Raw genomic sequence first — 12,890 nt, 5'->3', positions numbered from 1 at the left:
GTGGTCACCATCACCAACAGTCTGTCCTGGTCCACTCACGAAAGCCCAACAACGGCTCTACTTCCTACGGAAGCTAAAGAAATTTGGATGTCTGCATCAACTCTCACAAATGTCTGCCAATGTGCGATACAGAGCATCCTATCCGGCTGCATCATAGCCTGGTATGGCAACTGCTCGGTCCAAGGTCGCAAGAAACTGCAGAGTGTGGTGAACTCAGCCCAACGCATCACACAAGCTTGCCACCCTCCCATTGATTCGGTCTACACCTCCCGCTGCCTCAGGAAGGCAGACAGCATTATCAGAGACCCCTCCCACCCAGGCATTGCCTTCTTCCAGACCCTCCCATCAGGTAGAAGGTGCAGAAGTCTAAAGACCCACACATCCAGACATAGGAACAGCTTCTTCCCTACAGCTACAAGAGTCCTCAACGACTCTCCCTCGGACTGATCTGTTCCCTGTAGTAATAATAATAATAATTGCTTACTGTCACAAGTAGGCTTCAATGAAGTTACTGTGAAAAGCCCCTAGTTGCTACATTTCGGCACCTGTTCGGGGAGGCCGGTACGGGAATCGAACCCACGCTGCTGGCATTGTTCTGCATTGCAAGCCAGTTATTTTGCCCACTGTGCTAAACCAGTCACTGGTGAATAAAAATAATATTATTCACGACGCCCTATGCTGTTCTTGCTCATGTATTTGCTTTGTTTGGCCCCTTGTTCCGCACTGTAACCTATCAGTTTGGCGATGGACCATTTGTCAATGTTCTCTGTTGATTATTCTTTTGCCAATGTACGTACTGTGTACGTTCCCTCGGCCACAGATAAAATACTTTTCACTGTACTTCGGTACATGTGACAATAAATCAAATCAGTGTAAAACAGGCCATCTTCCTCAATCTACTCAACCCCAAACATTCTGCAGAGTAAACTGGCTCAATCTCTCACATGTGAATGCACACAAGAGGGGAGTGATAACTTGGAACTGGTACTGCAGGTCAGGTAGCATCAGCTCCATTTTTATTTTAAAAAGGTTTATTGAACATCAAAAGGAAACAGAACAGCGATTTTATTTTAAACTCGAACATAAAAAGTATTAAATTCCAATCATATGTTGCATGTGGTACTTCTAAATGAACTGTCATGCAGACTGATGCCACACCCTTAGAATCTACCAGATCGTTCCCGATCCTTGGATCGCCTCCGTTCACGGTCTCTGTCGCGCCCTCCACGGCCTCCACGTTCCCGTGACCTAGATCGCTTGCGCTCACGAGACCTTGATCTTGACCTGTGTCTGTAACAAAAGCACAAAACCATCAAACACATTTCACAACTTGGTCTGCATCATTGTCCCGCCCCATGTCCCATAGTCCGGGAACCAAGAGGATACTGCTTGGCAGTGTACGGAGAAATCCGAGATCATCACTACCACCAGAAACTGCTCACTCAGTGCCTCTTTCCTCATTCTCCCTCACTCAGCCCTGAATTATTCCCAAACTACCATTGTCTCTTTCCACACCGCAGGAAGGGTGCGAGAGGGTGCAGAGATTTACCAGAATGGCACCAAGGAAAAGAGAGTTCAAGAGAATGGAGAAATCATAATAATAGCTTATTGTCACAAGTCGGCTTCAATGAAATTACTGTGAAAAGCCCCTGTGAAAATTAGTGAAGTCAAATTGTTTACAGTAGAGCAGCAGCAGTTATGGGGAGTTAAGAGGACAGAGGAAATAAAGAGGCAATGCTTCCAGACGCAGAAGGGTCAGTAATCAAAGCACAAAGAGAGTTCAATAACAAAGAGAGGTGAAATCTACGAGATGCTGTGACCTCAAATGCACTGGACCACTTTCAATAGCCATTGCAGAAAGTGCAGTGAAAACGGATTCAATAATCACTGCGGAAAAGGGAATGGAAACGGATTCAATAATCACTGTGGAAAGGAGAGCGGAAACGGGGATTCAATAATCACTGCGGAAAAGGGAATGGAAACGGATTCAATAATCACAGTGGAAAGGAGAGCGGAAACGGGGATTCAATAATCACTGCGGAAAGGAGAGCGGAAACGGATTCAATAATCACTGCGGAAAGGAGAGTGGAAACGGGGATTCAATAATCACTGCGGAAAGGGGAGTGGAAACGGGGATTCAAAAATCACTGCAGAAAGTGCAGTGAAAACAGATTCAATAATCACTGCGGAAAGGGGAGTGGAAACGGATTCTATAATCACTGCGGAAAGGGGAGTGGAAACGGATTCAATAATCACTGCGGAAAGGGGAGTGGAAACGGATTCAATAATCACTGCGGAAAGGGGAATGGAAACGGGGATTCAATAATCACTGCGGAAAGGGGAATGGAAACGGGAATTCAATAATCACTGCAGAAAGGGGAGCGGAAACGGATTCAATAATCACTGCGGAAAGGGGAGTGGCAACGGATTCAATAATCACTGCGGAAAGGGAGTGGAAATGGGGATTCAATAATCACTGTGGAATGGAGAGTGGAAACGGATTCAATAATCACTGTGGAAAGGGTAATGGAAACTGGGATTCAATAATCACTGTGGAAAGGGGAGTGGAAACGGACTCAATCACTGCAGAAAGGAGAATGGAAACGGGGATTCAATAATCACTGCGGAAAGGAGAGTGGAAATGGATTCAATAATCACTGCAGAAAGGAGAGTGGAAATGGATTCAATAATCACTGTGGCAAGGGCAATGGAAACGGATTCAATAATCACTGCGGAAAGGAGAGTGGAAACGGGGATTCAATAATCACTGCAGAAATGGGAATGGAAATGGATTCAATAATCATTGCGGAAAGGGGAGCGGAAACGGATTCAATAATCACTGCAGAAAGGAGAATGGAAACGGGGATTCAATAATCACTGCGGAAAGGAGAGTGGAAATGGATTCAATAATCACTGCAGAAAGGAGAGTGGAAATGGATTCAATAATCACTGTGGCAAGGGCAATGGAAACGGATTCAATAATCACTGCGGAAAGGAGAGTGGAAACGGGGATTCAATAATCACTGCAGAAATGGGAATGGAAATGGATTCAATAATCATTGCGGAAAGGGGAGCGGAAACGGATTCAATAATCACTGCGGAAAGGAGAATGGAAACGGGGATTCAATAATCACTGCGGAAAGGAGAGTGGAAATGGATTCAATAATCACTGCAGAAAGGAGAGTGGAAATGGATTCAATAATCACTGTGGCAAGGGCAATGGAAACGGATTCAATAATCACTGCGGAAAGGAGAGTGGAAACGGATTCAATAATCACTGCGGAAAGGAGAGTGGAAACGGATTCAATAATCACTGCGGAAAGGAGAGTGGAAACGGATTCAATAATCACTGCGGAAAGGAGAGTGGAAACGGATTCAATAATCACTGCGGAAAGGGGAGTGGAAACGGATTCAATAATCACTGCAGAAAGGGGAGCGGAAACGGATTCAATAATCACTGCGGAAAGGAGAGCGGAAACGGGGATTCAATAATCACTGCAGAAATGGGAATGGAAATGGATTCAATAATCACTGCAAAAATGGGAATGGAAACGGATTCAATAATCACTGTGGAATGGAGAGTGGAAACGGATTCAATAATCACTGCGGAAAGGGGAGTGGAAACGAATTCAATAATCACAGTGGAAAGGAGAGCGGAAACGGGGATTCAATAATCACAGTGGAAAGGAGAGCGGAAACGGGGATTCAATAATCACTGCGGAAAGGAGAGCGGAAACGGATTCAATAATCACTGCGGAAAGGAGAGTGGAAACGGGGATTCAATAATCACTGCGGAAAGGGGAGTGAAACGGGGATTCAAAAATCACTGCAGAAAGTGCAGTGAAAACAGATTCAATAATCACTGCGGAAAGGGGAGTGGAAACGGATTCTATAATCACTGCGGAAAGGGGAGTGGAAACGGATTCAATAATCACTGCGGAAAGGGGAGTGGAAACGGATTCAATAATCACTGCGGAAAGGGGAATGGAAACGGGGATTCAATAATCACTGCGGAAAGGGGAATGGAAACGGGGATTCAATAATCACTGCAGAAAGGGGAGCGGAAACGGATTCAATAATCACTGCGGAAAGGGGAGTGGCAACGGATTCAATAATCACTGCGGAAAGGGAGTGGAAATGGGGATTCAATAATCACTGTGGAATGGAGAGTGGAAACGGATTCAATAATCACTGTGGAAAGGGTAATGGAAACGGGGATTCAATAATCACTGTGGAAAGGGGAGTGGAAACGGACTCAATAATCACTGCAGAAAGGAGAATGGAAACGGGGATTCAATAATCACTGCGGAAAGGAGAGTAGAAATGGATTCAATAATCACTGCAGAAAGGAGAGTGGAAATGGATTCAATAATCACTGTGGCAAGGGCAATGGAAACGGATTCAATAATCACTGCGGAAAGGAGAGTGGAAACGGATTCAATAATCACTGCGGAAAGAAGAGTGGAAACGGGGATTCAAAAATCACTGCAGAAAGTGCAGTGAAAACAGATTCAATAATCACTGCGGAAAGGGGAGTGGAAACGGATTCTATAATCACTGCGGAAAGGGGAGTGGAAACGGATTCAATAATCACTGAGGCAAGGGCAATGGAAGCGGATTCAATAATCACTGCGGAAAGGAGAGTGGAAACAAGGATTCAATAATCACTGCGGAAAGGGGAGTGGAAACGGGGATTCAAAAATCACTGCAGAAAGTGCAGTGAAAACAGATTCAATAATCACTGCGGAAAGGGGAGTGGAAACGGATTCTATAATCACTGCGGAAAGGGGAGTGGAAACGGATTCAATAATCACTGCGGAAAGGGGAGTGGAAACGGATTCAATAATCACTGCGGAAAGGGAATGGAAACGGGGATTCAATAATCACTGCGGAAAGGAGAATGGAAACGGGGATTCAATAATCACTGCAGAAAGGGGAGCGGAAACGGATTCAATAATCACTGCGGAAAGGGGAGTGGCAACGGATTCAATAATCACTGCGGAAAGGGAGTGGAAATGGGGATTCAATAATCACTGTGGAATGGAGAGTGGAAACGGATTCAATAATCACTGTGGAAAGGGTAATGGAAACGGGGATTCAATAATCACTGTGGAAAGGGGAGTGGAAACGGACTCAATAATCACTGCAGAAAGGAGAATGGAAACGGGGATTCAATAATCACTGCGGAAAGGAGAGTGGAAATGGATTCAATAATCACTGCAGAAAGGAGAGTGGAAATGGATTCAATAATCACTGTGGCAAGGGCAATGGAAACGGATTCAATAATCACTGCGGAAAGGAGAGTGGAAACGGATTCAATAATCACTGCGGAAAGAAGAGTGGAAACGGGGATTCAATAATCACTGTGGAAAGGGGAGTGGAAACGGGGATTCAATAATCACTGCGGAAAGGAGAATGGAAACGGATTCAATAATCAGCGTGGAAAGGAGAGTGGAAACGGGGATTTAATAATCACTGCGGAAAGGGAAGTTTAAATGGATTCAATAATCACTGCAGAAAGGGGAGCGGAAACCGATTCAATAATCACTGCAGAAAGGGGAGCGGAAACGGATTCAATAATCACTGCGGAAAGGGGAGCGGAAACGGGGATTCAATAATCACAGCGGAAAGGGGAATGGAAAAGGGGATTCAATAATCACTGCGGAAAGGGGAGCGGAAACGGATTCAATAATCACTGCGGAAAGGGGAGTGTAAACGGGGATTCAATAATCACTGCAGAAATGGGAATGGAAATGGATTCAATAATAACTGTGGCAAGGGCAATGGAAACGGATTCAATAATTACTGCGGAAAGGAGAGTGGAAACGGATTCAATAATCACTGCGGAAAGGAGAATGGAAACGGGGATTCAATCATCACTGCAGAAAGGAGAGTGGAAACAGATTCAATAATCACTGCGGAAAGGAGAGTGGAAACAGGGATTCAATAATCACTGCGGAAAGGGGAGTGGAAACAGGGATTCAGCAATCACTGTGGAAAGGAGAGTGGAACCAGGGATTCAATAATCATTGCGGAAAGGAGAGTGGAAACGGATTCAATAATCACTGCGGAAAGGGGAGTGGCAACAGGGATTCAATAATCACTGCAGAAAGAAGAGTGGAAACGGGGATTCAATAATCACTGTGGAATGTAGAGTGGAAACGGGGATTCAATAATCACTGCGGAAAGAAGAATGGAAACGGGGATTCAATAATCACTGTGGAAAGGGGAGTGGAAACGGGGATTCAATAATCACTGCGGAAAGGAGAATGGAAACGGATTCAATAATCAGCGTGGAAAGGAGAGTGGAAACGGGGATTTAATAATCACTGCGGAAAGGGAAGTTTAAATGGATTCAATAATCACTGCAGAAAGGGGAGCGGAAACAGATTCAATAATCACTGCAGAAAGGGGAGCGGAAACGGATTCAATAATCACTGCGGAAAGGGGAGCGGAAACGGGGATTCAATAATCACAGCGGAAAGGGGAATGGAAAAGGGGATTCAATATTCACTGCGGAAAGGGGAGCGGAAACGGATTCAATAATCACTGCGGAAAGGGGAGTGTAAACGGGGATTCAATAATCACTGCAGAAATGGGAATGGAAATGGATTCAATAAGCAATGCAAAAATGGGAATGGAAACGGATTCAATAATCACTGTGGAAAGGGCAATGGAAACGGGGATTCAATAATGACCGCGGAACGGAGAACAGAAACGGGGATTCAATAATCACTGCAGAAAGGAGAGTGGAGACGGATTCAATAATCACTGCGGAAAGGGGAGTGGAAACGGATACAATAATCACTGCGGAAAGGAGAGTGGAAACGGATTCAATAATCACTGCGGAAAGGGGAGTGGAAACGAGGATTCAACAATCACTGCGAAAAGGGAAGTGGAAACGGATTCAATAATCTCTGTGGAATGGAACCGGGGTTTCATAAATCATTGCGGAAAGGGGAGTGGAAACGGGGATTCAATAATCACTGTGGAAAGGGGAGTGGAAACGGATTAAATAAACACTGTAGAAAGGGGAGCGGAAATGGATTCAATAATCACTGCGGAAAGGAGAATGGAAACGGGGATTCAATAATCAATGCGAGAAGGGGAGTGGAAACGGATTCAATAATCACTGCGGAAAGGGGAGTGGAAACGGGGATTCAACAATCACTGTGGAAAGGGGAGTGGAAACGGGGAATCAATAATCACTGCGGAAAGGAGAATGGAAACGGATTCAATAATCAGCGTGGAAAGGAGAGTGGAAACGGGGATTTAATAATCACTGCAGAAAGGGGAGCGGAAACGGATTCAATAATCACTGCAGAAAGGGGAGCGGAAACGGATTCAATAATCACTGCAGAAAGGGGAGCGGAAACGGATTCAATAATCACTGCGGAAAGGAGAGTGGAACTGGGGATTCAATAATCACTGCGGAAAGGAGAGTGGAAATGGATTCAATAATCACTGCGGAAAGGAGAGTGGAACCGGGGATTCAATAATCAGTGCGGAAAGGGGAGCGGTAACGGATTCATAATCACTGCGGAAAGGGGAGTGGAAACGGGGATTCAATAATCACTGCAGAAAGGGGAATGGAAACGGATTCAATAATCACTACAGAAATCGGAATGGAAACGGATTCAATAATCACTGTGGAAAGGGCAATGGAAACGGATTCAATAATCACTGCGGAAAGGAGAATGGAAACGGATTCAATAATCACTGCGGAAAGGAGAGTGGAAACGGATTCAATAATCATTGCAGGAAGGGGAGCGGAAACTGGGATTCAATAATCACTGCGGAAAGGGGAGCGGAAACGGATTCAATAATCACTGCGGAAAGGGGAATGGAAACGGATTCAATAATCACTGTGGAAAGGGGAATGGAAACGGGGATTCAATAATCACTGCGGAAAGGAGAGTGGAAACGGATTCAATAATCACTGCGGAAAGGGGAGTGGAAACGGATTCAATAATCACTGCGTAAAGGAGAATGGAAACGGATTCAATAATCATTGCAGGAAGGGGAGCGGAAACGGGGATTCAATTATCACTGCGGAAAGGGGAGCGGAAACGGATTCAATAATCACTGCGGAAAGGGGAATGGAAACGGATTCAATAATCACTGTGGAAAGGGGAATGGAAACGGGGATTCAATAATCACTGCGTAAAGGAGAATGGAAACGGATTCAATAATCACTGCGGAAAGGAGAGTGGAAACGGGGATTCAATAATCACTGCAGAAATGGGAATGGAAATGGATTCAATAATCATTGCAGAAAGGAGAATGGAAACGGGGATTCAATAATCGCTGCAGGAAGGGGAACGAAACCGGGATTCAATAATCACCGTGGAAAGGGGAATGGAAACGGGGATTCAATAATCACTGTGGAAAGGGGACAGGATACGGATTCAATAATCACTGTGGAAAGGAGAGTGGAACTGGGGATTCAATAATCATTGCGGAAAGGAGAGTGGAACCGGGATTCAATAATCATAGCGGAAAGGGGAGCGGAAACGGGGATTCAATAATCACCGCGGAAAGGGGAATGGAAAAGGGGATTCAATAATCACTGCGGAAAGGGGAGCGGAAAAGATGATTCAATAATCACTGTGGAAAGGGGAGCGGAAACGGATTCAATAATCACTGCGGAATGGAGAGTGGAAACGGGGATTCAATAATCCCTGCGGAAAGGAGAGCGGAAACGGGGATTCAATAATCACTGCGGAAAGGGGAATGGAAACGGGGATTCAATAATCATTGCGGAAAGGGGAGCGGTAACGGATTCAATAATCACTGCGGAAAGGGGAATGGAAAGGGGGATTCAATAATCACTGCGGAAAAGGAGAGTGGAAACGGGGATTCAATAATCACCGCGGAAAGGGGAATGGAAAAGGGGATTCAATAATCACTGCGGAAAGGGGAATGGAAACGAGGATTCAATAATCACTCCGGAAAGGGGAATGGAAAAGGGGATTCAATAATCACTGTGGAAAGGGGAGCGGAAATGGATTCAATAATCACTGTGGAAAGGGGAGCGGAAACGGATTCAATAATCACTGCGGTAAGGGGAGTGGAAACGGGTATTCAATAATCACTGCGGAAAGGGGAATGGAAACGGGGATTCAATAATCGCTGCAGGAAGGGGAACGAAACCGGGATTCAATAATCACCGTGGAAAGGGGAATGGAAACGGGGATTCAATAATCACTGTGGAAAGGGGACCAGAAACGGATTCAATAATCACTGTGGAAAGGAGAGTGGAACAGGGGATTCAATAATCACTGCGGAAAGGAGAGTGGAAACAGATTCAATAATCATTGCGGAATGGAGAGTGGAAACGGGGATTCAATAATCCCTGCGGAAAGGGGAATGGAAACGGGGATTCAATAATCACTGCGGAAAGGGGAGCGGTAACGGATTCAATAATCACTGCGGAAAGGGGAATGGAAACGGATTCAATAATCACTGCGGAAAGGAGAATGGAAACGGATTCAATAATCATAGCGGAAAGGAGAGTGGAAACGGGGATTCAATAATCACTGCAGAAATGGGAATGGAAATGGATTCAATAATCATTGCGGAAAGGGGAGCGGAAACGGATTCAATAATCACTGCGGAAAGGAGAATGGAAACGGGGATTCAATAATCACTGCGGAAAGGAGAGTGGAAATGGATTCAATAATCACTGCAGAAAGGAGAGTGGAAATGGATTCAATAATCACTGTGGCAAGGGCAATGGAAACGGATTCAATAATCACTGCGGAAAGGAGAGTGGAAACGGATTCAATAATCACTGCGGAAAGGAGAGTGGAAACGGATTCAATAATCACTGCGGAAAGGAGAGTGGAAACGGATTCAATAATCACTGCGGAAAGGGGAGTGGAAACGGATTCAATAATCACTGCAGAAAGGGGAGCGGAAACGGATTCAATAATCACTGCGGAAAGGAGAGCGGAAACGGGGATTCAATAATCACTGCAGAAATGGGAATGGAAATGGATTCAATAATCACTGCAAAAATGGGAATGGAAACGGATTCAATAATCACTGTGGAATGGAGTGGAAACGGATTCAATAATCACTGCGGAAAGGGGAGTGGAAACGGATTCAATAATCACAGTGGAAAGGAGAGCGGAAACGGGGATTCAATAATCACAGTGGAAAGGAGAGCGGAAACGGGGATTCAATAATCACTGCGGAAAGGAGAGCGGAAACGGATTCAATAATCACTGCGGAAAGGAGAGTGGAAACGGGGATTCAATAATCACTGCGGAAAGGGGAGTGGAAACGGGGATTCAAAAATCACTGCAGAAAGTGCAGTGAAAACAGATTCAATAATCACTGCGGAAAGGGGAGTGGAAACGGATTCAATAATCACTGCGGAAAGGGGAGTGGAACGGATCAATAATCACTGCGGAAAGGGGAGTGGAAACGGATTCAATAATCACTGCGGAAAGGGGAATGGAAACGGGGATTCAATAATCACTGCGGAAAGGGGAATGGAAACGGGATTCAATAATCACTGCAGAAAGGGGAGCGGAAACGGATTCAATAATCACTGCGGAAAGGGGAGTGGCAACGGATTCAATAATCACTGCGGAAAGGGAGTGGAAATGGGGATTCAATAATCACTGTGGAATGGAGTGTGGAAACGGATTCAATAATCACTGTGGAAAGGGTAATGGAAACGGGGATTCAATAATCACTGTGGAAAGGGGAGTGGAAACGGACTCAATAATCACTGCAGAAAGGAGAATGGAACGGGGATTCAATAATCACTGCGGAAAGGAGAGTGGAAATGGATTCAATAATCACTGCAGAAAGGAGAGTGGAAATGGATTCAATAATCACTGTGGCAAGGGCAATGGAAACGGATTCAATAATCACTGCGGAAAGGAGAGTGGAAACGGATTCAATAATCACTGCGGAAAGAAGAGTGGAAACGGTGATTCAATAATCACTGTGGAAAGGGGAGTGGAAACGGGGATTCAATAATCACTGCGGAAAGGAGAATGGAAACGGATTCAATAATCAGCGTGGAAAGGAGAGTGGAAACGGGGATTTAATAATCACTGCGGAAAGGGAAGTTTAAATGGATTCAATAATCACTGCAGAAAGGGGAGCGGAAACCGATTCAATAATCACTGCAGAAAGGGGAGCGGAAACGGATTCAATAATCACTGCGGAAAGGGGAGCGGAAACGGGGATTCAATAATCACAGCGGAAAGGGGAATGGAAAAGGGGATTCAATAATCACTGCGGAAAGGGGAGTGGAAACAGGGATTCAATAATCACTGCGGAAAGGGGAGTGGAAACAGGGATTCAACAATCACTGTGGAAAGGAGAGTGGAACCAGGGATTCAATAATCATTGCGGAAAGGAGAGTGGAAACGGATTCAATAATCACTGCGGAAAGGGGAGTGGCAACAGGGATTCAATAATCACTGCAGAAAGAAGAGTGGAAACGGGGATTCAATAATCACTGTGGAATGTAGAGTGGAAACGGGGATTCAATAATCACTGCGGAAAGAAGAATGGAAACGGGGATTCAATAATCACTGTGGAAAGGGGAGTGGAAACGGGGATTCAATAATCACTGCGGAAAGGAGAATGGAAACGGATTCAATAATCAGCGTGGAAAGGAGAGTGGAAACGGGGATTTAATAATCACTGCGGAAAGGGAAGTTTAAATGGATTCAATAATCACTGCAGAAAGGGGAGCGGAAACCGATTCAATAATCACTGCAGAAAGGGGAGCGGAAACGGATTCAATAATCACTGCGGAAAGGGGAGCGGAAACGGGGATTCAATAATCACTGCGGAAAGGGGAGCGGAAACGGGGATTCAATAATCACTGCGGAAAGGGAAGTTTAAATGGATTCAATAATCACTGCAGAAAGGGGAGCGGAAACCGATTCAATAATCACAGCAGAAAGGGGAGCGGAAACGGATTCAATAATCACTGCGGAAAGGGGAGCGGAAACGGGGATTCAATAATCACAGCGGAAAGGGGAATGGAAACGGATACAATAATCACTGCGGAAAGGGGAATGGAAACGGGGATTCAATAATCACTGCGGAAAGGGGAATGGAAACGGATACAATAATCACTGCGGAAAGGGGAATGGAAACGGGGATTCAATAATCACTGCGGAAAGGGGAATGGAAACGGGGATTCAATAATCACTGCAGAAAGGGGAGCGGAAACGGATTCAATAATCACTGCGGAAAGGGGAGTGGCAACGGATTCAATAATCACTGCGGAAAGGCAGTGGAAATGGGGATTCAATAATCACTGTGGAATGGAGAGTGGAAACGGACTCAATAATCACTGCAGAAAGGAGAATGGAAACGGGGATTCAATAATCACTGCGGAAAGGAGAGTGGAAATGGATTCAATAATCACTGCAGAAAGGAGAGTGGAAATGGATTCAATAATCACTGTGGCAAGGGCAATGGAAACGGATTCAATAATCACTGCGGAAAGGAGAGTGGAAACGGATTCAACAATCACTGCGGAAAGAAGAGTGGAAACGGGGATTCAATAATCACTGTGGAAAGGGGAGTGGAAACGGGGATTCAATAATCACTGCGGAAAGGAGAATGGAAACGGATTCAATAATCAACGTGGAAAGGAGAGTGGAACGGGGATTTAATAATCACTGCGGAAAGGGAAGTTTAAATGGATTCAATAATCACTGCAGAAGGGGAGCGGAAACCGATTCAATAATCACTGCAGAAAGGGGAGCGGAAACGGATTCAATAATCACTGCGGAAAGGGGAGCGAAACGGGGATTCAATAATCACGCGGAAAGGGGAATGGAAAAGGGGATTCAATAATCACGGAAAGGGGAGCGGAAACGGATCAATAATCACTGCGGAAAGGGGAG

General features: G+C 45.1%; 1 protein-coding gene across 2 annotated transcripts in view; it reads right to left on the bottom strand.

Moving 5' to 3' along the window:
* Positions 1–965: 965 nt before the first annotated feature.
* u2af1 (U2 small nuclear RNA auxiliary factor 1) overlaps positions 966–12,890 on the bottom strand; it is a 92,617-nt gene continuing 80,692 nt past the window's right edge. For both annotated transcript variants that reach the window (XM_038801297.1, XM_038801296.1), the window contains one exon: positions 966–1,290. In XM_038801297.1, the coding sequence (XP_038657225.1) occupies positions 1,161–1,290 (130 nt within the window). In that variant the 3' untranslated portion in view covers positions 966–1,160. The remainder of the gene's footprint in view (positions 1,291–12,890) is intronic.

Source organism: Scyliorhinus canicula, chromosome 7 (genome assembly GCF_902713615.1).
Source record: "Scyliorhinus canicula chromosome 7, sScyCan1.1, whole genome shotgun sequence".
Lineage (NCBI taxonomy): Eukaryota > Metazoa > Chordata > Chondrichthyes > Carcharhiniformes > Scyliorhinidae > Scyliorhinus > Scyliorhinus canicula.
Note: the sequence above shows the minus strand (reverse complement) of the source record. Positions and strands in the feature narration are given on the sequence as shown.